Source organism: Bombyx mandarina, chromosome 03 (assembly GCF_030267445.1).
Source record: "Bombyx mandarina strain Sakado chromosome 03, ASM3026744v2".
NCBI lineage: Eukaryota > Metazoa > Arthropoda > Insecta > Lepidoptera > Bombycidae > Bombyx > Bombyx mandarina.
The window spans coordinates 9147418-9172473 of NC_143210.1; the positions used below are offsets into that span (position 1 = coordinate 9147418).

General features: G+C 38.3%; 1 protein-coding gene across 1 annotated transcript; it reads right to left on the reverse strand.

Annotated features, from left to right (window-relative positions):
* Positions 1-32: 32 nt before the first annotated feature.
* LOC114251586 (short-chain dehydrogenase/reductase family 16C member 6) lies at positions 33-15494 on the reverse strand. The gene is made up of 7 exons (XM_028185912.2): positions 15362-15494; positions 9224-9503; positions 4805-4920; positions 2278-2397; positions 1828-1989; positions 1021-1220; positions 33-277 (listed from the first exon to the last, which is right to left on the reverse strand). Exons 2-7 carry the CDS (start codon positions 9492-9494, stop codon positions 175-177), a joined length of 972 nt encoding a protein of 323 aa, XP_028041713.2. The 5' UTR covers positions 9495-9503; positions 15362-15494; the 3' UTR covers positions 33-174.
* Positions 15495-25056: the final 9562 nt, after the last annotated feature.

Genomic DNA, 25056 nt, shown 5'->3' on the forward strand with positions numbered 1-25056 from the left:
GTTTTATTGTGACTAAAAATAAAAAATACAACTGAATTACAAAATAATTTATTTAATAACATTGACACCATTTGAAAATCGGGATAGTTCAGTCTCGTCACACACATGATACACGAAGTCTTATAACAAGTCTTGCTTAGAGCACCAACGCAAAGTACGAATACCATTTCTACACTAACCACCTGCGACTTTAGGCTTACCCTTGAACTCCATCATTGACTGAGGGCCTTTCATTACTCGATGCATCAAATCCCAGCACATTTTAGCTGGGAGTAGACTAGAAAAAAAAAGTAAAAGTACGGAAAACCAATAGGCTACAATCATATAAGAATTTTACTAAGTAATTCTATTTAAATATAATAGAAATTTTACTTAAAATTCTAAGTGAAATATAATAAATAAAATTATTATAGAGTGGTTGCCATCGGTCATGGACAATGTCAACGGCGCAGCCAAGTTCTACCGAACGGTGTATGTTGGAAAATTTCAAATGTGTGTATTGGAAACTGTATTTATTAAAAAAATCTTTACATATTAAATTCAAACAAGACTGATTCATTGAACATGTATTAAAATCGTCGTGGGCTAAAGGTATGTCTTGTATATACGCGTTGAGCGATACGACTGTAGCAGTGTTCGAATCTCGCAGGCGAGTCCTATTTTTTTGAACGAAATATGTACAAATGTTAAATAATGTTGCGAATGGGTTCTATGGCGAGGAAATAACATTGTGAACAAAAATGAAATCCGCATAAATTATAAATTACGTAATTACTGGGGGATAGACTTCTTGTGAACTCGCACTGGTAGGTACCACGACCAAGGGTGGGGCAGCCGTGGTCCTACAAAAATTTAGACTCAAAACTCGTGTCTCAAGGTGGATGGCGGCACTTACATTGTTGATGTCTATAGACTCTGGTAACAACTTAATACCAAGTGCACCAGGTAAGACATAGGTACTTCATTAATATAAGCAAAAAAATATATGATTCGACACCACGTAAAATAAATTTCACTTACCACTTCAGAGGTAACAAGTATCTGACGGAACCGGGCATGATGCAATTGACTTCATTCTTTCTGATGGAGTCAATCATTGTTTCCGCAACGTAGTCTGGTTCTAACATCGGCATCAGACGAGGAGTAACACCGTTAAACATTCCCGTGTTAATATAATAAGGACATACAAGGGTAGCGTGAATTGTATTGTGACCGTGGGCCTGTAAAGAAGAAACCCAATTTGTATAATAATGAATGAAGATGTCAATTCGCACACATCACGTCGTTATACTGCAGTCTTCTGGTGAGAAGCAGTTGCGTGTTCCAGCTGGTACGGTAGGGGAACCTAGCCTTATTTTAATACAATTATTATTCCAATCTCATGTTTGTAAATAGACAGTTTTATTCACGTTATGATGTCTATGAGTTCCAATAACCATTCAACCCTAGGCGTAAATCAGTAGATGAGTCCAAGGTCATCTAGTGATCTACACCAATTAGAATTAAAAGAAAACCTTTAAGATCTAATAAAAAAAAAATTTATGCTTGTATTATGATATAACCAAACATGAACTGTAAACATAAAACATCAATCTATATTAGGTAATAATTTAATAAAGTGGAATTAGGCTATCTACTACAGTGATCTGCTTTGAAAAAGTTTTTATTTTAATTTGTGGTTAATGCCAGTTGTAGGAGCAATACTGCTCAAACTATACAACAGTTAAATTATTACTACTAATTAGGTAAATTGATAAAATAATATTATGTGTGATTTTTTTTATATACTGAATAGTGTTTTAAATGTATGTGTAAGTTATTAATTACCCTTAGCTCTGTAAAGAGGCTCTCATGGAAGCCCACTGTGGCAAACTTGGTAGCACTGTAATCAGTACAGCGGTACGTGCCGAGTAGCCCTGCTACAGAACCCACGGTGACTATGTGGCCTTTGCCGCTCTTAATCATATCTGGTAAAAAGGCTCGAACCGTCTGGAAATAGTGTGTCATATGAATTGACAATAAACTCTTATTTCCTCCTCCCCATGTTTAAAAGCCATGATCGTCGGCTTTTCTTTTATGTTCTCTATGAACTCGGATAGCCACTTATCATCAGGTGGGTTGTAATAAAATAAAATTCTTATATTAATAATAATAAATTTGTAAATTGAGACTATGGCACGAAAACGATACTCATGTAATTTTATTAATTAACATTTTAATTGCGGCTTTTATTACTATTATTTATTCCCACTTATTAACTTGATTCAGTAAACTTACCCAATAGTGTGAAAGTATATTAACTCTATAAGTGGTTTCTATTGCTGTATCGGTCAAGTCTAATAGAGTTTCACCAAACACGGTGCCTGCATTGTTTATTAATACGTCAACTTTTCCCACCTAGAATGTAACGTGAAGTTGGTTAATAAAAAACAAAGCATGTGCAGTATTCTCCGAACCTAAAAAATCACAATATGTCTCGTCATTGTATAATTGTTGAACGTAAAAAGATTTATATTTTGTTTTTGAACATTAAAAACAAGAACGTTTACCAAAATCTATTATTCTGTAATAGTTGCATTGCAAACAGCATCTGAATATTATAAGGAGACTGGCTGTACCCGTACGCTTCGCTGGGCATTTAAAATTAACATTATTATTTCTCATCCCCCCAAAGAATCTCTTCATTAACGCCCCCGCAACTGGTGTAGGGAGGCCAACACTCATATAAATATTAGCCTATCCATTAAGTACATGTATTTTCTACATGGATACCAAGTTTCAAGTCAATCGGACGCATGGTTCAGTAGTTATAACGGAACATCCGTAAAAACCACTGTAGATTTATATATACCTAGTCAGGTCATAAATTCTGTCACATGTTTAATGTAAAATAATTGAAACAAGTTTATTCATTATGTAACCATTCATATACCAAAATGAACTTAACAAAATATAGATTCTTATGACACTAAAGTTTATTCAAAATGACCTCCGTGATTTTGAATACAGGCCTTCAATCTGCGCGGCCAGTCGTCTATCGCAGCACGAACGAGGTCCATGTCAATATCGGCGGCTGCCTTAATCAAGGATGTCTTGAGTGACTCCAAATTGGGATGAGGCTTTGAGCACGCCTTTTCCTCCAAGTGTTGCCATATCTTGTAATCTAACGGATTCAAATCTGGACTGGAGGAGGGCCAGTCTTCGTGCCGGATGAAGTCGATTTCACGCCCCGCCAGCCAGTCTTGTGTGCTCTTCGCTCTATGAGCTGGCGCCGAATCTTGTTGGAATACCCAGTGCCTGTTATAGAACATGGTATGAGAAACAGGCTCCATAAGGTTCGTCGGGACTGTATTTTGATACACAACTGCATTCGTTTTTACACCTTTCTCACAAAAATGTACCTCTGTTAAGCCCCAATAAGAAACTCCCAACCATACCATGAGCGAGGATGGAAAATGACCTCGTTGGACACGCGGAATACGGTTGCTTGCTTCTTCACTACTGTGTACACCTTATCATTTTGTTTGTTGTAGCTCTCTTCTACGGTAAAAAAATTTTCATCCGAAAAAAGAATTTCCCGATATTTTTTTCCCGTGTACCGCTTCAACAAAGCGCGGCATCTCTTCAGTCTCAGGTCCATTAGACGAGCATTCAAACGATGTCCTGTTTTTCTTCGATATGCCTGAAACCCTAAGTCTTCATTTAACATCCTTTTCACCGTGGTTCTGCTTAACCCTATCTGAAGGGCCAACAGTTTCTGCTTACGTTTGGGATTTCTTTGAATTCGCGCCTTCACAGCTTTTATCACTGCTGGAGTCCTAACAGACCGAGGGCGACCACTTCTTGACCTGTCATCTACACTAGAGTCTTCATTGTATCGTTTGATGGTACGATAAACGAATCTTTTGGTTATATTCAAATTTTTCAGTATGTTAAAAATTTGAATTGGCGCGTAACCGTAGCGATGCAACGCAATAACTGCAACACGGTCTTCTTTAAGCGTCCACTCCATATTTAAAAATGAATAAAATTCTAAAAGTATACATTTTTATTTTCATGAACAATTCGAAATTCGAATTCAATAAACTTTTTTGTGGCCAGCATTCTAAAAGAAAAGTTTTTACTGTGTGACAATACTTATGACCTGACTAGTTATTAGTACAGATGTCTATTTATTGGATATTATAATTTTTCTGCGTTCAATAGTTTTGATGCATAATAAATATGTATGTGTTTAAACGGTAGGCAGCGGCTTGGCTCTGCCCCTGGCATTGCTGACGTCCATGAGCGACGGTAACCACTCACCATCAGGTGGGCGGTATGCTCGTCTGCCTATACGACAATAAAAAAAAACTCCAAATTTATTTTATAACAAAAATAGTGATGAATAAAATGAGTAAACTAATAATTAATAACGTAGCGATGCACCTACGTATATTCTACAATGCTCTATCCTTTTGGGTGACTGGAAGAGAATGCCTTCGTCATTAAGTAGGCACTGTATCTACCCTTTTGGCGAAAATGAATAAATAATAAATAAATATTTACTAACAATCACGCCGCGCTGTTCGTAGAGAACTTGTATTACAGGTACCAGATCACGGAAATAAATGTAAGATTTTTATAATACACATACATACATACATTTGATATACATCCATCACCCTGGAAGAGACATTTTATATTTATCATAAAAATATATCCCCTTGGCGGGATTCGAACCCGCGACCCCCTTGTGCAGTGAATGTCACTTACCACTACACCAGACGGTCGTTGAAGTGTAATAAATAAAGCATATAGTTACTTCTCTTTTCACTTTTTCAGCGGTTTCATATACTGCAGCACGATTGGCAAGGTCCACGACGTAACTTATAATTTCGTATCCTTCTCCGATAACAGATGAACATGTTTTTTGCAATCCTAAAACAGAATATTATAGTACTGATCTTTGTATGTACGTATTTCTAAGATATTTTTTCAACCTTGTATTTAAGTATGTTAATATTTGAGGTATTTCTGTATTACTTCGTAGGTTCGTTTCTCGCATCGGGCAAACATTCGTATGGTGAACAATTTTGTTTGCTCTTTGTCTTTTTAATATCTGATTCTGTATATTTTTTTAAGCGTATAGCATAGTACTATATTAGCAAAGTAGCGTACAGTATAGCAGTGTCTGTTTCCCGTAGTTTAAGAAATCCTAGATTGGAGGTAGATGACAGTGTGTGATATATGCCCGGTTATTATAATTCATATCAACTTAATACAACTTTTAGGTACTGGTGGTAGGACCTCTTGTGAGTCCGCACGGGTCCCACCCCGCCTATTTCTGCCGTGAATCAGTAATGCGTTTCGGTTTGAGGGATGGAGCAGCCGTTGTAACTATACTGATACCTTAGAACTCATCTCAAGGTGGGTGGCGGCATTTACGTTGTAGATATCTATGGGGTCCAGTAACCACTTAACACCAGGTGGGCTGTGAGCTCGTTCGAACGTCTAAGCAATAAAATTTAAAAAAAATCTATTGGGGTAGCCCGCATGTAATTGACGTTTGATTAAGTGTCAAGTAAGCATTTTAGGCCCGTACATCCGTTTTATTTTCCAAGCAATCCTTGACGACGTCCAAGAGCATTCTTAGGAATGTTTCGAGTGGACGAATTCAGCATTGTAGTCGCTTGGAAGGGAAAGTTAAATTGGCTAATAAAATGCTGTCAGTCTTCAACAGAGCGAAGCGATATCACGGCCACGTCTGTTTAAAGTTTTGTGGTTAGTAAAGCATAGGTTTCGGCTCATGTATAAGAATACTGGCTGGCTGGATCTCCTAAATGCCAGTTATGTCTATTTCAGTTCACATTGAAGAAGGATTTCTTAATATATTGTCTCATTGGTTCTATGCAAAAGGTCGTTTATTCTACAACAACATAGCTAGTCGCTCCTAGTTTCTAACTATAGCCTGAGCTATTCACAGTAATCTGGAATTAGCATTGTGTTGTTACCCCAACGTGGATACGCCATTACAAATCCAGGTCTGTAACAGTCCTGAGTAGAGTTGTACCCTTGACTTTGCTGATGTTTAGGTATAAGCAACAAGAAGTCTTACGGAGCATGCGCATAGGCTATAGGAATCTTATTGATAGGTTTTTGTTTTGGTTTAGCAGAATTTAGTTTAGTACTAAATAATTAGACATATTACACATTGCGGAAATGTTTAATGTTTAATGAGATTGCGAATTCATAATGACTAACTGATTGACGTTATGCGTTATGTAAATGGCCCTCATCGGGTAAATCTAAAACTGAACTAAGATTACTTAATCTGTAGCGAATGTTGTCGACCTACAGATCAAATTATGCGGGCAACGCGGGAGTAATCTATTCGAATGCAATCTAGTTTATTTAATAAAACGTTGTTTTTTTAATTCACACTAATTTTAGTATTGTAATAGTGAGGTGTCTATTGTATATTTATACGTATTTGTTCACTTATTGTCTTATTCGAAATTATCATTTCATATAATACTACTGCTATGCAAATATATCTATACTAATATTATAAAGCTGAAGAGTTTGTTTCTTTGAACGCGCTAATCTCTGGAAGTACTGGTCCAATTTGAAAAATTCTTTCAGTGTTAGATAGCCCATTTATCGAGGAAGGCCAATATAAGCGACCATAAGACCAATATAAGCGGAGCACCAATAAAGATGTTTCAAAATCGGTTTTTCTTTCCCGTTCGAGAGTTTCCGCTGCGTGCGCTGCAGAAACGGTGGAAAATAATGTATGACAGAATTGTTCCCCTTTAAAAGATCTAAAAAAAAGGCCGCGACAGCATATGTCTATATGTTAAGGTTGGCTCACTATACAGCTTTTTATGCTAACCAAATTTGTTGTAAAATAAAGCATTATTTGTGAACTATTCCACGCGGACGAAGTAGCGGGCAAAAGCTTTTTTTTTTTTTTTTGGTCAGGAGGAAATCGTCGGACTTCCGCCCTCCACTGGGGACGGCGGGCGGAGCATGTCGGAGTCGAACCGACTAAAACCTCCTGTCGCTCAACAACCAACGTCCAAACCTCACATGAGACAGAACTCATGAAAAGGCAAAGGGGGGAAAGTGAAGTGTTTAGTGCGGAGCACATCTCTCCCATCACCCTCCCCCTCGGGACGCCGGACTGGCGGTCGTCGGCGCCACGACCACCAGCCCTCTCGGTCGGCAGGCTATCCGGAGCCCGCCTAGATGGCGCCGGTTAGAGTGAGCTATCCTACGGAATACCCCGCTGGGTCAGAACCAGCGTGGGTCGAGGATAGCCGGCCTTCCATCACCCGGACGCTCTTGCGTAAAACGCGTGCAGAGCAGCTTGCACGACGTCTTCTTAGGTCCCCCTCGCCGGTCCCCAGACCGACATATGAGGGGGACCCGAAACACTTAGAGGGCCAGGGCTTGGGCGATATCCGCCTCCCTGGCCCCCGCTCGACGGCGGCGGGCTTGCGCGTCTCTAACGCGCCCCGCCGCCTCCTTCTGCGAGATGGTGCACTCGCAGAAGTCGAGCATCGCCTTCCACGACTCGTCGTCGCCGAGCATCGATGCCACAACACTCGGCAACGACAAGTCGTTTCCTATTTTTGCGACGAGGACACGGCGCCACCCCTCCCATGCGGGGCAGGCGACGAGCGTATGCTCTGCCGTGTCCAAGTCGCAATCACAATGGTGGCACTCTGCCGTCGGCTCGGCTCTGATCCGGTGCAGGAACTCACCGAAGCAACCATGCCCAGTGAGAACCTGCGTGAGCCGGAAAGTGAGGCGTCCTCTGTCACGATTCACCCAATCCACAAGGACTGGGCGAATCGCCTCGACGGTCCTACGACCAGCCGAAGGATTGGCCAGCCGCCTGGACCATGATGCCAGCACGGACCGCCGAGATTGGGCCCTCCGCGCTCTGACCACACTGGGGCTGGGACGCGCCACGCCCCGGGCACGAAGGTCAGCCCGCCACTGATAGTCAGCGGCGAGCGCCTCCGCTTCCAGAACCCAAGGCGGCGTCCCAGCCAGTACACACGCCGCCTCGAAGGAGATGGTGCGATAACCACGAATGACCCTGACCGCGATGGTGCGTTGCGGCTTTTGCAGCAGCCTCGCCACCCCCACGGCCAGGGACTGGCCCCACACGGGCGCCCCGTATAGGGCCATTGATCGCACCACTCCTGTATAGAGACGGCGCGTCACCTGGTCAGGCCCCCCGATGTTGGGCAGAAGCCGGCTTAACGCGCCGGCCACCCCCAACAAACGAGGGACCAGGTTCTGAAAGTGTAAAGCTAGTATTACTACAATTTGATATTCATTCAAATGGCAGAGCAAACCAAATATGGCGTACAGATGGGGCAGACGAGAACTAGAATTACTAATAGGTACTAGAGGACGGCTTAAAGTTGAAGAATAAAATGGTGATTGAGATAAATATTGAGAATAGTAAAGCGTTTATGAGAATGTAGCCAACATTACTTGCCATTTAAAATATAAATTGAGTTTGTAGCCACGAAAATGTGCTTAAATATTATTATTACAAAGTTATAATACACCAAAATACAAGTTTGATACAAAATAAACGGTAAAAGCTGTATTTTGAAAACGTCTGTGGCTCTTAGAATCAACAACTACCTACATACCTGCTATTAAATAGCTTCATTGCAAAATAATAGCAGGCGAATATGTAATTTGCAACTGTAACAGAAATCCTTATTACATACTTAATGTCATAAATGTGATAGTGATATTGTTTGTTCATCTTTCACACCGATACGAAATAACGGATTGACACTTTTTTTTTAAGTTATAGTTTTAGGTCAGAAGACAAACTATTTATCCGAAAATAACATCATATTCCCACAGGAAGCGACCATTACTTACCATAACCAACCAACCAATAATTTTCTTCATTTCGTCCTCCGTTCACGTCAAAAGGAAGCAATGGCTTGAGCAATTGAGCAATTAAGCATAAATCGTTGAACGGATGCGGATAAAATTGTTTTTGCTGTGGCTAGTGTTAGCAAATTCACTCAGGTTGAGCCCGTGAGCTCACCTACCAGTTCTAGAGTATCTGGAATAGCTCTTTAGGCTACCTTAGTAGTCCTATTGGGAAAGTTACTTGTTATGCAGACAAAGCCGCGGGCAGAAGCTAGTTACTCCATAGATTGTTCGAGAGCCTTCAAATCAAGTATTAGATAAAACTTACCTTCTTTATTAATATCCCATACAACGACTTTTGCTCCAAGCCTCGCGAGTTTTATGGCCAGTTGTCGACCGACTCCGCCTCCTCCTCCGGTTACCAAAACCACGTCCCCTTTGAGACTTTTCATGGGTCTTATTGCGTAGGGCACTAAAGTCCAGAATAGTGATTCTAATATGTAATAACAAGATAGAAGTAAAAATAATACCGTGTCTTTTGCTATGTCAAAAACGCTAGACATTTGTGAGGGTGAATTTATTTTTGTTCCTTCCAACATCTTTTGAATCTGAAACAATGAAAATGAAAAATACTGTAGTTGTTGTTGATACTTTAGACATGTTAAATATTTAGGACTTGAACGGACATCCTAATCAATGTTTGTCTTGTGGTTTTAAATTTGGTGTGCCGTTTTAACATGGAAAAGTATTTTGAATGTACTAGATAGAATGTATAATATATTAGAGACAGAAATAGAAAGAAATCAAGTTACATTTTCTCAACGTATACCAACACCAAGTGATAATATTTAACTTGCGACGACTGGTCTATTTAATTATCAGATTTAAGAGGATTTTAAGAAAATTGTTCTTAAAATTTCGTAGAAATGTACTTTTCTTTACAGCTGATATACAAAGATAGAAAATGAACACATTGTACATTGAATAAAAAGCAGTAAACACAGCAGTCTCGGAGTAGGTTTTCTTGTAACGGATTTCATTAGAAAAGTGACTGGGAAAGTCTAGACATCGGATAGAGGTTGAATAATGCTTTCGTGATTGCTCGAAAACTGAATATTATTCTATGATTTTTAGTTTAAAATTCTGTAAGTATTGGACAATAAGCATTCTGAATATACATCCCCTGCTATTGCTGATGTCTATAAGCGACGGTGATCACTTACCGTCACGTGAGCCCACTGAATTTCTGGCCGGTTCTTCTCAGTGGGTCGCGTTTCCGATCCGATGGTAGATTCTGCGAAGCACTACACTTGCTAGCGCTAGTGTTATCAACGTCACCAGGTTAGAGCCCCGTGAGCTCACCTACTTGCCCATTAAATCACGAGGTCAATAGGACAGGTAGACCAAAAAAATCGTCACTGGAGCAACAGCTGTATACATACATAGTTGTAAAACGGCAAAAAAATACAATATCTATTGGTGTAATTACTAGTGAATATTTGTAGCTCCGTTACCAGTTTTTTGCTTATCTTCAATTGTCTTCTTCAGTTTTGAAGATTGCTTGAGTTTATTCAAATTACGAATGACATTTTGATTTTTCCACAAAAACGGAGGCCCGAAATCATGACACTACGCCCTAAGCAGGTCATTACGGATCCTCCCGATCCATTAACGGCGCTTTTGGGTACCTCAAGCAACGGTCACCATCTTCGCCGAACCCGTCGCTTGCAACGAAGGGCTCGACGAGTAAATTAACCCATAGACACAGCCCACTGAGTTTCTCGCCGGATCTTCTCAGTAGGTCGCGTTTCCGAACCGGTGGTAGATTCTGCGAAGCACTGCTCTTGCTAGGGCCAGTGTTAGCAACACTTGCGGTTTGAGCCCCGTGAGCTCACCTACACCATAGGGTAAATCTGAAATAGCCTCACAAGGCCATCAGAATAGGTAGGAAAAAAAACATGGCACTACGGACATCCCAAGGTAACTTTGTCCGAACGGTTTCGTAAGAATTTGTTATTATGTAGCTAGTGGTTTAAGAAATATGAGTGCGGCAATTTGCTTTTACGACGTTGATGGCTTCAATCACGAATGACCTTCTGTTATACAAGTGTGTCTTCGGCTGCACAGCTCTTATTGATTACCTACATAGATCAATCACAAAGAATAATCTATAAGATTTGCTTAGTGCACTTTTTAGGATTGCAACGGCTTGTCAGCTATTCAAATTGAAGCTGGAAACATTATATTGATTTTTTGTTCAATGGTAGCACTATCCTGCCTATTTTTGCCGTGAGCAAGAACAACAGTTTTTCGCCGGATCTTCTCAGTGTGATGAGATTCCGATTCGGTGGTAGATTCTGCAAGGCACTGCTCTTGCTAGGGCTGGTGTTAGCAAATTCACTCAGGTTGAGCCCGTGAGCTTCACTCAAATCAGTCACCGTCAACGTTTTGTTACCCAATCAAAGCAAAATGTAGGTTTAATTTCCAATAACGACCGCTAGAGACTAATATATTCACAAGGGACTCGATTATTATGACTTCAATGTTCGAGATGTGTGTAGTGCATAAATAAAACGTATCCGCACTAATTTGTTTTACTATGTCGGCAACGTATCGTTGGTTTATTATAAATAGAATGAGTTTTGAAAAAAAAAAACAGAATAGTTCACATAATTACTTACAGACGAATTTACGAACAGACAACTTAATTACTTTTTCTAATTAAAACGATACTAACTCTGGTTGTGACGATCAATTTACTTTACTTAAGTTAGCAAGAACACGATTGTATTTTATACATATTGGTAATATGTTCTAGAACCTTTTATATCCGCTTATTTATCAAGTGACGTATAAGGTAATCCACTACTTGATCAAAGGTGGGCCAGAAAATTTAACATCCCGACTTTTGTTGCGACTGCATTTATCGCTGCAATACAGCTTTAATTACTTGCTGTATAAAATTGAATCTACTGATTTTTTAATAAAAAATATTGTTATTATTGTTCTACTAGATTTATTTAAAGTTTTATTAGTCATACAATATTTTTTAAAAGATATTAAAATAATAATTTTTAAAAAGCACTATATAAAAATATATTGCCGCCGATGGCGGTTTCAACGACACAATCCACCAGTGGTTAGGACTCCAGAGTGAGAAACCCCTCACAATATGCGCAGTATCGAGGATAACTGCCTTCTGTATCATGTCCCTAACCCAGCTGGATAACGAAAGTTTCTTAAGATGTTGATCGAAACTTTTTGCTATCAAACCGTGTACCGACAAAACTTTCCAATAGTTTCCATGATGGTTGAATCAACATGCCACATGGCGGTAGTATCGTGGGCCAGGTCTAAATATTTTATTAATTTGTCCTTTTCTGCCTTCATGAGGTTCTCGTTATGAGGAATGGTCATAACTAAACACTGCTCGACGGGCAGACCGATCTATTATCACAATACCAGGCTTATTGGCAACAATGTACCTATCCGTGTTTTTTTTTTTATTGCTTAGATGGGTGGACGAGCTCACAGCCCACCTGGTGTCAAGTGGTTACTGGAGCCCATAGACATCCACAACGTAAATGCGCCACCCACCTTGAGATATAAATTCTAAGGTCTCAAGTTACAACGGCTGCCCCACCCTTCAAACCGAAACGCATTACTGCTTCACGGCAGAAATAGGCAGGGTGGTGGTACCCACCCGCGCGGACTCACAAGAGGTCCTACCACCAGTAAAGATCGGTCCCAGTAGTGCGTAACATGACTATTTTCAAGAACTGTTTGAGGTTGGCATTGGTAATAAGGTACAGCAGAATCATTATTACCATTATTATTATTAGATTTATTCAGTGCCGCTACATTTTAGGAGTTGTCTCTGCCATAAGTGTGACCAAACCGTAGTAGTTTCAACCTGCTGCTTATGAACTGCTATGCACCCATTACAGTTCTCCAGTTTCAAAGGTAGAATAGGCGATGTCCTGCATAATTCCATATCCAGCTTCCATTCTACTACATTCAGATAAGGGCGCAGAGGTTATTCAGTTTATTGATCCTGATTTTGCAGAATCATGGATAGTCTCTATAAGCATTACTCTGACATATTGTTGGACATAATTGCCTACCAGACTAACGTTTTACTACCTAAAACTGCCTTTTCACATAGAATTTGAAGGCTTTTATTGGGTACCCTACGACTATCTCGGAACGAAAAGTCTTCTGGTTGAAATTCTGGCGCCTTGATAAATTCTTCTTCAATTGATGTTGGAAAGAAGTAATTAACGAGAGGCATCGGCTACGCCTCTAAAACCACTGGACATCAGCCGGTAACGTCAGTGATGTGAGCAGCGCTATTTCGCTTTGAAACTCTATAATGACTCCATTAATTGCGTACGTTATTCAATAAAACAACTGACTAAACTGACTGCATTTGGTCATTATTGAGAAATTCAACCCAAATTATAATTAAAACCAGATCACGCCCTTCAAACCAGTTAAATGATTTTAAATTAATAGTTTTATTTTATTTTATAAAAACGTATTATTTCATTTCGTTCCATCGGAAGACGTGTTTGGCTTACGTCCCTTTTAACGGATTGTGGTTAGCCGTGATCCGGTTTAAGTTCCAGCCGGTAGAGATATGATTTTCCTGTGACTTCGCTTTGTGAACTTATCTATATATTTTTTTATATTTTCCAGAATTTCTATAAATTAAATGGTTATCTGGAAGAGATCGCTTTTAGCGATAAGACCCCCTACTGTACAAATGTATCTGCTTTTTTTTTATTGTTTTTGAATGTAAATTGTGTTTTGGTGTGCAATAAAGTGTATTCTCTCTCTCTCTCTCTCTCTATAATTTATGTAGCTAGTAGTTATATTGGATCGTTTTGTAATTAGGACGTTCATTCTTCGAATAATTTGACTGAAATATTTTGACTGATCTGAGACTTTAAGCTTATAACTAAAAGTCGTCATTTCCTTGGCGGTAAAAATATTGATATAATATAAACTGCACCCTAGTGAGTTATGATCTCGTTTTTAGTAAACATTATTATAATTCAAATGAATATGTATTTATAAAATATCTATCATAATCTTATTCATATTATACAAATGAAATAAAAAATATGATGTTTCTGTATTCTTCAGTGCAGCAAGGAGAACGAACATGGGACGATCGATAGCCGAGTTCGGTATTGACATGCGTGCTTTTAGTTCAAATAGGAAACTGGGAATTATTACAGTACCTTTTGTTCTAAGACAATACCTACAAGTTTCCGCTATTGAAGTTACCTTTATATTGTACTTACGTTCCTTACATTTTTTTTTGTTCCTTGAAACATCGATATATTACCACCATTACCATTACCACGGTAATATATCGATGGCTTCAAATTAAAGAAAATTTATGAAACATTTGAGTACAGCACTAATTGATAGTGAAATTATAGAGAGTTACTTAATGTTTTATGGTAACACGTAACACGTTTTTACGCCTTTTTTACGCCTTTGGTCTCAGTATTTCGTTCAAGTTTCTTTAATATGACTGTTGTTAAAATTTTATGGGTCATATTATTCATATACGTACAGCAATAATAGTTCCAATGCTGAGTTGAGCCCGTTAAGTTCGTACCGAAATAATTCTACTGATTCGCTTTTTTAAGCATTATTCATTAGAAGTAGGTAACGAAAGTTGTTTTGTTTACCAATCACCTCGCAGTCGTGAATGTAAATTAAATGTATTTAAAATATATTCCTCTGTACCTGATACCGAGAGTGGTTGTCGATGTTGTATTTCAAGTATTCTTAGAATTCTAACCAGCTATATCAAAAAATTGTACATAAAACAAATACCTAAGTAAAAAAATACTTCTGTAAATATCAAAGAGTAAATAAGATTCCTAAGTTGTCGAGAGACACAGACACAATTAAACTTTTAGTCGTCCGTGACCACGAAAAATATTAAGTATTCGTAACGTCGGAAATAATACATATAATGACAATAAGATACTCGAGAATATACCATAATAGTTGTTTTTATTGAACAAATCAACTATAAGTGCATTTAAATGGTGAGAACGTTTAATTAAAAGCAGAAGACTAAGCTATTTTGCGCTATAATTGCCATCACAATAATAGAATTATTATCTGTTAACATCTGTGATACAGAAGTGTGAACAGTTGTGATACTAATATTTGTCAAGGAATCAATCGCTACTTTGTAAAAAAAACATAAACACAGTGTACATTAATAATATCGTTTGGTTACAGATAAACTCTTTCACACACACGTGCAATCTTTGGAAATTTAAAAACAAAAATATCTGAGCATTCTACGTGAATGTTCAAATATGGAGAAATTTCCATCATAAAAACGTTCAAATAAAAGTTTGCAAGTTTACTTTCCATATAACATAAAAATAAATACTAAAAATACTTAATATTTAAAATGAAAAATAAATCTTACCTATATTTTAGTTTCTTGTAATATAAACGTTGTTAAAATACGATCTTAGACGTATCAAATCACGTTAATTCGTATCGCGCGGGTCTACAGTCCGTGGCCAACTGCGCCGCGCGACGCACAAACTGCTTTCTCCTATAACGGTATGTTATACTACTTTTCATTGCACCTTCGGGCTTTGATTTGAACAGATGAACATTTTTTCTTAGAAGAAATCTCACATAGTAGAAATACAATGTAAAAGACATTGTATTCTTATACTTTAGTGGTATAAATAACTTCATTTTTTGTATAGATATCAGATTATGATAAGGTGAAAATAATAAATAAATATCTTATATTTGGCGGTATTCTAGTAGTATCATTTGAAGTCGTCGTAGCCTAAAGGTTGACGTCGGATGCATTCGTGTTGAGCGATGCACTGGTGTTCGAATCCCAGGCGGGTATCAATTTTTCTAACGAAATACGTATTCAACAAATGTTCACGATTGACTTCCACGGTGAAGGAATAACATCAAACCCGCAAAATTATCATTTGCCTAATTACTAGTGGTAGGATCTCTTGTGAGTCCGCACGGGTAAGTACCACCACCCTGCCTATTTATGCCGTGAAGCAGTAATGCATTTCAGTTTGAAGGGTGAGGCTGCCGTTGTAACTGTACTTGAGACCTTAGAAATTATATCTCAAGGTGGCCAGCACATGTACGCTGTAGATGGAGAGATGGTCTATGGGCTCCAGTAACCACTTAACACCAGGTGGGCTGTGAGCTCGTCCACCCATCAAAGCAAAAAAAATAATATATGCGATACTAGACAACCTTCACTATATTTCAGAAATTTATAAGTACGTAACACGATGTATTTATCAAGTACTCACGGTTGCCAGAAGCGATGGTAGCGTTTATGTCTGTCAGCATATGCTAGCGTAGATGGATGATGTGTGGAGTGAGAGAAATGACAAGAAAAGGAATGAGTATATCAGAGGAAGTGTGAAAGTAGATCTAGAGATTGAAAAATTAAAAAGCGGACGGTTAGCGTGGTTTGGACATGTGATGCGTAGGAGATGCATGTGACTAGGCGATGTATGGAAATAATAGTGCAAGGTAAAGGAAGAAGAGGTCGACTGAAGAAGATATGGATGGAGTATGTGAATGACGACATGAGAGAAAGAGAGTGAGTGTTGAGATGACGGCCCATAGAGGAGAATGGAATAGAAAAGTTCGCTGTGCCGACCCTATCTAGTGGGATAATTTGGAGACAAAAAAAAAGAAGCATATGCTAGCAACATTAAGAAAGGCCTAGATTTAAATAAAGAAGCAAAAACTAGAAGCTTATTAAAAGAAGGTTTCTTCGTACCGTTGCGAGCGGTGGGTAATTACAATAATGAAGTGTTAATTGACGGAAATTGTGACCACACAGGATATTGTGCAGTTAAGCAGTCAAGTACATTGTTGACATGTAGCCACATATGTAATCAGGTTAATTGCAAAGTGGCAATTAATCACATAAACAATAAAGGTATCAACGCAGTAATGTTACCATTAACAAAATTTATAATACCTTAAGATTATGTTTTCTGTACAACACCAATTACCTACATAATGATAGAAACATAGGTATGTCTGAGTTTCAAAAGTGTAGCTAACTACCAAAGGGTTGAAGCCTAATAATTTGACTAGGGGTATCGTCATATCGCACGGATGGGTATCTAATATCTTAACTATTTTTGCCGCGTGCTTTTGGGTCTGAAGATTAAGACTGAACCATATCATCAGGCTGAAGGGTTTCTGAATCTACCTTAACTTTTTCGATTTGTTTTATTTATTTATTGCTAAGATGGATTAAAGAGTTAACGGCTCGTCTGGTGTGAAGTGGCCAGCTGAGCTCATAGGCCTCAACCGCGTTAATGTGGGCATCCACCTTGAGATTTCAGTTTTAAGTCTCCCTTTTTACAGTACAACAGTTGACCCAAGCTTCAAACCGAAGCGCTTCACGGCAGAAATAGGCCGCTGCCTACTTACACCACCTTTGGTAGTACTTAGCCGGCTCACAAGAAGCTCTACCACCAGTAATTACCCAAATTATATTTTTTTGCGGGGTTGATTTTTTTTACACCGTGTTATTCTTTCACACTGGGAATAATTTTTGTTATGTACGTATTTCATTAAAAATATTGAAGCCTTTCAGCGGGATTCGAACACCGGTACAGTCGTATCGTTCGATACGAATGCACCGGGTGTCTTATCCTTGAGGCCACGAGGACTTCAAAAACTTGGTGATAGATGCATTCGAGAAGTCACTGTCTTTGAGCTATGAGGCTTCGCCTTGCATTGAAGCAAGCTCATTGTTTTTTACCTTGAAGGCTTGGATGGGCCATGCGGTTGAGCATTGTCTACCAATACCATCAATGTCAGAACCACGAGCTACTGTAGCCGCTTTGTATATCTAATGTGCTTAGGACGTCGGAGGCCGAAATTTCTTCAAAGCGTTACGTAATCTGTTTCACGTGTCAGCTACTGAGTATTAAACACTAACATACTTGAGCGTGAGGGGATAATGTAAGCCTTCAATACAAAAACTACATTTGTATTCGTATCTAGTAGAAATCTCATTAGCTGAGGTCGCACGTGCGTACCCCTATGTTTGTGTCACCGATTTATTATAACGTTTGTAGTGTTAGTTCGTGCATTACGATAAGCCGTTTGGAATAGTATACTTACTATGATTTTAATCCATTTTTACGTTATTATAAATATTTATCTTATATTATGTAGTCCCTGCAACGTGATCTTTTGATTCTACTAGCATGCAAATTGTGTTTGAAAACCAAGTGTTTAGATTAGACATATTTCATTGAGCATTAAAGTTGAAGTTTTATATTAAACGTCATTATTGAGATAGGTTTATGAACTTTACCAATTATAAAATTTGATTCTTTTTGTGTTTTTTTTTTCATACAGGTAATGATAGATAAACAAGATGTAGGTCCGTATAGTGTAGTGGTAACTGGAGCCCATAGCAATTACAAAATGAACGCTGCAACACAACTTGAAACATGAGGTCCATGTCTCAATTATATTGTGCAATGGCCGTCTCATCGGATCGTATTCCTGCTTCGCGGCAGATAGGCTGGCACTAACTGCTCGTGCGGGCTGACGATGCATCCTACTTACTACCAGTTAGTAATTCTCCTCCCGACAAACAGATTATAAATGTAAATTTTTAGAGAATAAATACATAAAGCTCATTCGTGCATTTTGTTTTGAACAAAACACGTAATTACATACACGTAACACGTAGCCATATCTCATTGTACTTTCATCTTCCTAGTAGTACATTCTTGACAGAGTGGTCACGACCATTCATCAGTCGAATCCTGCGATACCGATGCTCTCGCGATGCGTCGCCATGTGGCACGATGTTTCGCAAAGTGAGAGCAATCATTTATATTGGAGTGAGTCACAGTTTTTATGAGATCGGTCCATCGTGTTGGAGATCGTCCGTGAGATCTTTTGCCCTCGACTTTCCCTTGTACCACCAACCGCTCAATGGAGTCTTCATTACGAGTGAAGTGCCTGAAGAACTTGCGAATTCGTATTTGGACTGTTGACGGTAGTCTCTCCTTGATGTTGAGCTCTTTCAGGATTGAAACGTTGGTACGGTGCGCGGTCCACGGAATTCTGAGAAGACGTCTTCAACACACTTTGTAATTATTCCTACACAATATACAGATAACCCTTCTATAACACAGTATTTTATAACACGGTTCCACTCTAAGACGAAAAGAAAAATTCCTCAAAATCCTCTTATAACATGGTACTTTTACAACACGATAACGAGATTTCTGTTAAAAATTATTTAGAATATTAAATTATGCACTATGAACACACATTATATGGGAACTACCGAAAATTTACTGCTTATTTGTTTTGTATAATAGGTAAATAATTGTAAATAGACATGCTTCAACAAAAACCGACTCCGAATAGAAAAAAAAATGTCTCAAAACAAATTAATCTACACTAAAAACAATAATCATCGAAATTGGTTGGCGCGATATTGAGTTATTGAGTTATTCATCTATTTCTCGCGCGCGCACTTAATGCAAACCTAAGACGTATATGGCTTTCTCATGGATACCATTATCAGAACTGGACTAAATTGACATGGGACCACACGGGAAGCGTCAGTTTTCTAATAAAAAAAGAATCATCAAAATCGATTCCCTCAGTCAAAAGTTATGAGGTAACAAACATAAAAAAAACGTACCGTCGAATTGAGAACCTCCTCTTTTTTGAAGTCGGTTAAAAATACATACGGCAATAGTTCAGATGTTTTATTTAGAAAAATTACTCTCTCTTTTGTACTGGCTTCTGGTTCATACAACAGGGTTTCGCACCACACGGGACCTTGTAGGAACTTACTTATCTACCGTGTTAATGTAATACAAAAAAAGTACAAAAAATAAATTCGACTTCAACAAAATAAAATTGGAATTAAAATTAGTTAGTAAAAAAAACTATTGCTCAGATTTTAATAAAACTTTAATGGAGCATGAACAGTACCAAATTTCAAATAATAATAATAACATAAAAATTGAATTGATAACGTCCTCCTTTTTGAGGCTGGTTAAGAATTACGCATTTTTTTACACCGACAATCCTCGAAAAGAAACACTTGTATATTGTTATGATAATTTTGACATCATTTCAGAGACACCATATGAAAAATTGCAAGATACACGCTTGATTCTTTTTCAGTTTTGTTATGCTAAATTCGCGTTTTTGTACAATAAAGTTTTACTCAATAGTCGTTAACTTCAGTGCTAGAAATATTACCATTTTAATAATGCTAAATGATATTCGTTATTAAGATGAATATACCAAGTACGATACTGTCCTTAAAAATAGTATTTAACGGAAGTAAATTAAGAAACTTAACTTGTCATGACTAACGCGAGTGTGGTGTTCGCTCACGCGGTCTACACATACATAGACACCCACCAATCCATACATCCTTGCAGGTTGGCCGTCGGAGTTCGTGAGGAACGTTACGACGACCTGGGCATCGAATCCATGCAATCGAATCGACGTGCAACCTAACCTAAATATCAGCCCGCTGAGTTTCTCGCCGGATCTTCTCAGCAAGTCGCGATTCCGATCTGGTAGTAAATTCATTCATCATCATCTTCATCATCAGCCTTTATCTGCCCACTGCTGGACATAGGCCCTCCCCAATGCCTTCCACATAATGCGGTCCTCCGCCTTCCGCATCCAAATTCATTCGCGAAGCAGCTACTCTTGAGTTGTTAGGTCTCATTAGGGTAGATGTTGGCAAATCCCACCCTCCCTGGCCGAGTCCTTGCTCGCCCACCTGCCCCAGTAAAACTGGAAAGGCCTCCGGGACACCGGTAATCTCTCAAATATAAAAAAAAAAAACTTAACTTGTAGGTGCGGTAGGTAAGTAGTAGGCTTAGCTGCGTCTATAGTATTGGAAATAAAAAAGAGTGACGGTAAAAACATTTGATGAGATGGATCGTAGGGTTCGTTTGTTCGAACTGCAAAATACAAGTCTCAAAAACTTTTGATGGCTAAGAATACGAAACTACCCACAAAATCTTTATCTTCAGGCATAAATAAGTTCCCTTGTGACAACTGACAACAGATGTTTACTATACGATATCCAGTAACACTGTAATAGTCTTTTGGAACTCGCAGAAAAAATTTAAATCAACAGGCGAAGAAGCTTGTAACTTAAATTTAAGATTTTTGATCCAAATAACAAAAAGAGGATATTCAGTTCTCAAGTCATTCAAATGTGTGTCCGCTTCCTTTTATTTTTCAACATAGAGTGGTACCAAAAAAATCAGAAGTGTCCAAACATATTATTATTATAATATGTATATATTCGCATGTGTCTTATTCAATAACGTAAAAATGATAACGGCTTTGAATGAAATTTCAGTTATGATACATTTAATAATCATAAATGATAAGACCCATGAAACATCAAGTAAGTACGTATGTTTATATAAGTACGTGATTGCTGTTTGGTGATCTTACGTCCTAACAGCTCTATAAATCTACTGCTAGTTTATCAAAGAGAAAGCGATACAAGGAATTCTTAATACCGGGAAAATGCAACGTGTTGCATTTTTTGGGAACTATAATATAAAATCATGTGACTGCGGAGCATGTCTAATTTAAATAAACTCTGATGTTTTGCTTTAAAATAAATTAAATACTCATAATAAATATTACGGTGAGTAGTTTTCGACCAATTGGAAATTTATGATTACCGGTGCCGTTACTCGTTTTTGATTAAGCTTATTATTATTACCTTCTTTTTCTACCTATGCTGATAGGCTTGAGAAGCTATTTCAGCTTCGCCCTAACGTGTGTAGGTGAGCTCACGGGGCTCAAATTGGAGTGTTGCTAACACTGACCCTAGCAAGAGCAGTGCTTCGCAAAATCTACAACCGGATCGGAAACGCGACCCACTGAGAAGATCCGGCGAGAAACTCAGTGGGCTGTGTCTATGGGTTAATTCGCTCGTCGAGCCCTTCGTCGCAAGCGACGGGTTCGACGAGGACGGTGACCGGATAACCTAACGACGTTGAGAGCACTGAGGGCAGTGCTTCGCAGAATCTATCACCGGATCGGAAACGCGACCTACTGAGAAGATCCGGCGAGAAACTCACTGGAAATGATTACCCATCTTGTATGACTTGTATTTCTTTATATGGCACTGCAAAAATAAATAGTTATTTACTTCGATCAACAATAGTAACTGTTGATCGAAGGTTATTTACATTGAAATCAAAAGGAATGATTTGAAATAAAGGTTTCTATGAGTAACGCCCTCTATTTGCGAGTTAAGGTATTAGGATGTGATTGGATTTTGGTATTTAATTCAGAACAGACGCAGCAGATGGCGCTCCTCTTGTAATTTTAACTATGAATGTGTTTCTCCATAAAAATTATTACATTTTTGTGTTGGATCTAGCCGATATTGCTATGACATAACTTTAATAATGTTAAAATGAATTCGAATGATTATTAGTATGATTATTTGTAATATAAAAAAAAATTGAGTAATGAGTTCTACATTATAAGAAAATTTAAAATGTAAAAATATTTTAACATTAAAACGTGGATGCTGCCGACCACTTTTTATAAAAATAGGTAATTAAATATTTTACATGCCTGTAGATATAAGACTTCGTAATATTTACTTCTTGGTACAAGGTCTAAATTTACAGGTCGTCAACTTTTAAAGCGACTTTTATTCGCATTCGTGTCAACATTTGACTGTAATCTGAATTTAATCTGAAATGAAATAAATATTATATTTTTCCTTTTTTTATTACTTATTCATTTGTTGCATAGCATCGTTATTTTTACCAGTCCTAGCGCGAGCGTAAAGTTTTTACTGTATGTGTGTGAGTGTTTGTTGTTGTTGTTCCTATCTATATAATATGTATTATCTATGGTTTTTTTATTTCTTGTACCCTCTGTACAAGCTTAGTCCCGTCATGACTTACGCGAGTGTGGTGTTCGCTCACGCGGCCCGCACACACAGACACCCTTCAATCTCTACAATCCCGCTTTTGCAGGTTAGCCGTCGGAGCTCCGTGGTTCGTGAGGAACGTTGACCTACACGACGACCTGGGCCTCGAATCTATACAGAAATACATGAAGTCAGCGTCGGAACGGTACTTCGATAAGGCTATGCGTCATGATAATCGCCTTATCGTAGCCGCCGCTGACTACTCCCCGAACCCTGATCATGCAGGAGCCAGTCACCGTCGACGCCCTAGACACGTCCTTACGGATCCATCAGATCCAATAACCTTTGCACTAGACGCCTTCAGCTCTAGGAGCAGGCTTAGGGACCTCGGTAACCGTACTCGTCGAACTCGACAAAGAGTTCGCCGTGCAACCTAACCCATGAATCAGCTCGCTGAGTTTCTCGCCGGATCTTCTCAGCGGGTCGCGATTCCGATCCGGTAGTAGATTCATTCGCGAAGCAGCTACTCTTGAGTTGTTAGGTCTCCTTCGGAGGCGCTCGGGCAGCTGTTAGCAAATCCCACCCCTCCTGGCTGAGCCTTTGCTTGCCCACCTGTCCTGGTGAAACTGGAAAGGCCTCCGGGCCACCAGTAATCCTTCAATCATAAAAAGAAAAAACAAGCTTAGAATATGTGAAGGATTCCAATAAGGCTATGAATTGAGGTGTCGTGCGCTAGGGCAAACTATGAAACCTGCGTGCCTATTAGAAAAATATATTGAAAATAAAACAACTGTTAAATTTTCTATCAGACGAAAACTGTTAAAAAACTACCTTAAAAATAAATAATTATGAATAAGCTCTTCCAAAAACTTATGGGTTTTTTCTTAACCAAAGTTTTAATGTACCTATAGCACTGAAGTATACTATATAGGTCTATATAGGTCTTGTTTAAAGGCTTATTACACTTTGTTGAATTTAGTCTACTGAATTCAGTGAAGTGTAATAGCATTATAAGGCTTATTATACTACGCTGAATTTAGTCGACTGAATTCAGAAGCAAATTTAGAAGCTTCTGATTACACTGTTTTAATTCAGTTAGTGAATCAATTGTCAGTTGAAGCGCGACGAAGTTGGACGTGTCGTGTGTGTACGAGGATAGCCCAGTATTGTTAAACAACAATAATTTTTTTGGTTTTTTTTTTGTGTTTTATTTCTATTTCTCAAAATAAAAAATAATAAAAACAAGAATATCGGTGAATAAATATTTATTGCTGCGCGGAATGTTAGCGAATATGAACATTATTAGTGATTTAGAACGGGCAGACTTCAGAAATTATCTACGAATGGATTCGAGATCGTTTGACCTAATATTAAACCGTGACACCATTTTTTCAAAAGCAGGATACTATTCTAAGATACTACGATAGTCTATTATATATCTATATTATTTAACTGTTACATATCTAATCCTACGATAGTATAAGTCCAAAAGAAATATTGGTTGTAACATTAAGATGTAACTATAATTGAGACCTTAGAACTTATATCTCAAGGTGGGTGGCGCATTTACGTTGTAGATGTCTATGGGCTCCAGTAACCACATAACACCAGGTGGGCTGTGAACTCGTCCACTCATCTAAGCAATAAAAAAATAAAAAAAAATAAAAAAAAAAATCTTGCAACAGGAAATTCGTATGCAGATTTAAAATTTAGTTCTTTAATATCCCAACCCCTGCTGACAAAAATTATCCCTGAAACATGTCGGGCTATTTATAAATGTCTGGCACCTTAAATAAAGGTGACCGAAATTAATACTTTTTATTCGGAAGTAAAAACAAACTAAAACGTCCAAGCCAAGTGTAATAAGCCTTTTGTTTATGACAAGACATCTGTCACGTCATTTTGAACATTTCATTCTAATTACGAGATACTTTACACCTATTATATGTATAAGAGAAACTTTCTCGAATATCTGAATATCAAATATTAACGTTCTCAAATTCAAACTACCTACTTTATCAAATTACCGAAAAATGAACTAATTTAATCTAGATAATTTATGTTACTAGCAGTTACGGGTGCGACTTCATCGGAAAAGTGTCAATGTACCTAGTTTCCTATGGGAATGAATTTCTCTCCTAACCTAAAATTATCAGTTAAAAATTATAATATCAACGCGTTGCTTTGTT

Coding starts and splice junctions, on each gene's coding strand:
- LOC114251586 (XM_028185912.2), bottom strand. CDS start 9,494: ATGTTGGAAGGAACAAAAATAAATTCACCCTCACAAATGTCTAGCGTT. Junction 4,921..9,223: donor ATGGGATATTAATAAAGAAG/GTAAGTTTTATC, acceptor ATTCTGTTTTAG/GATTGCAAAAAACATGTTCA. Junction 1,221..1,827: donor GCCTCTTTACAGAGCTAAGG/GTAATTAATAAC, acceptor TCTTCTTTACAG/GCCCACGGTCACAATACAAT.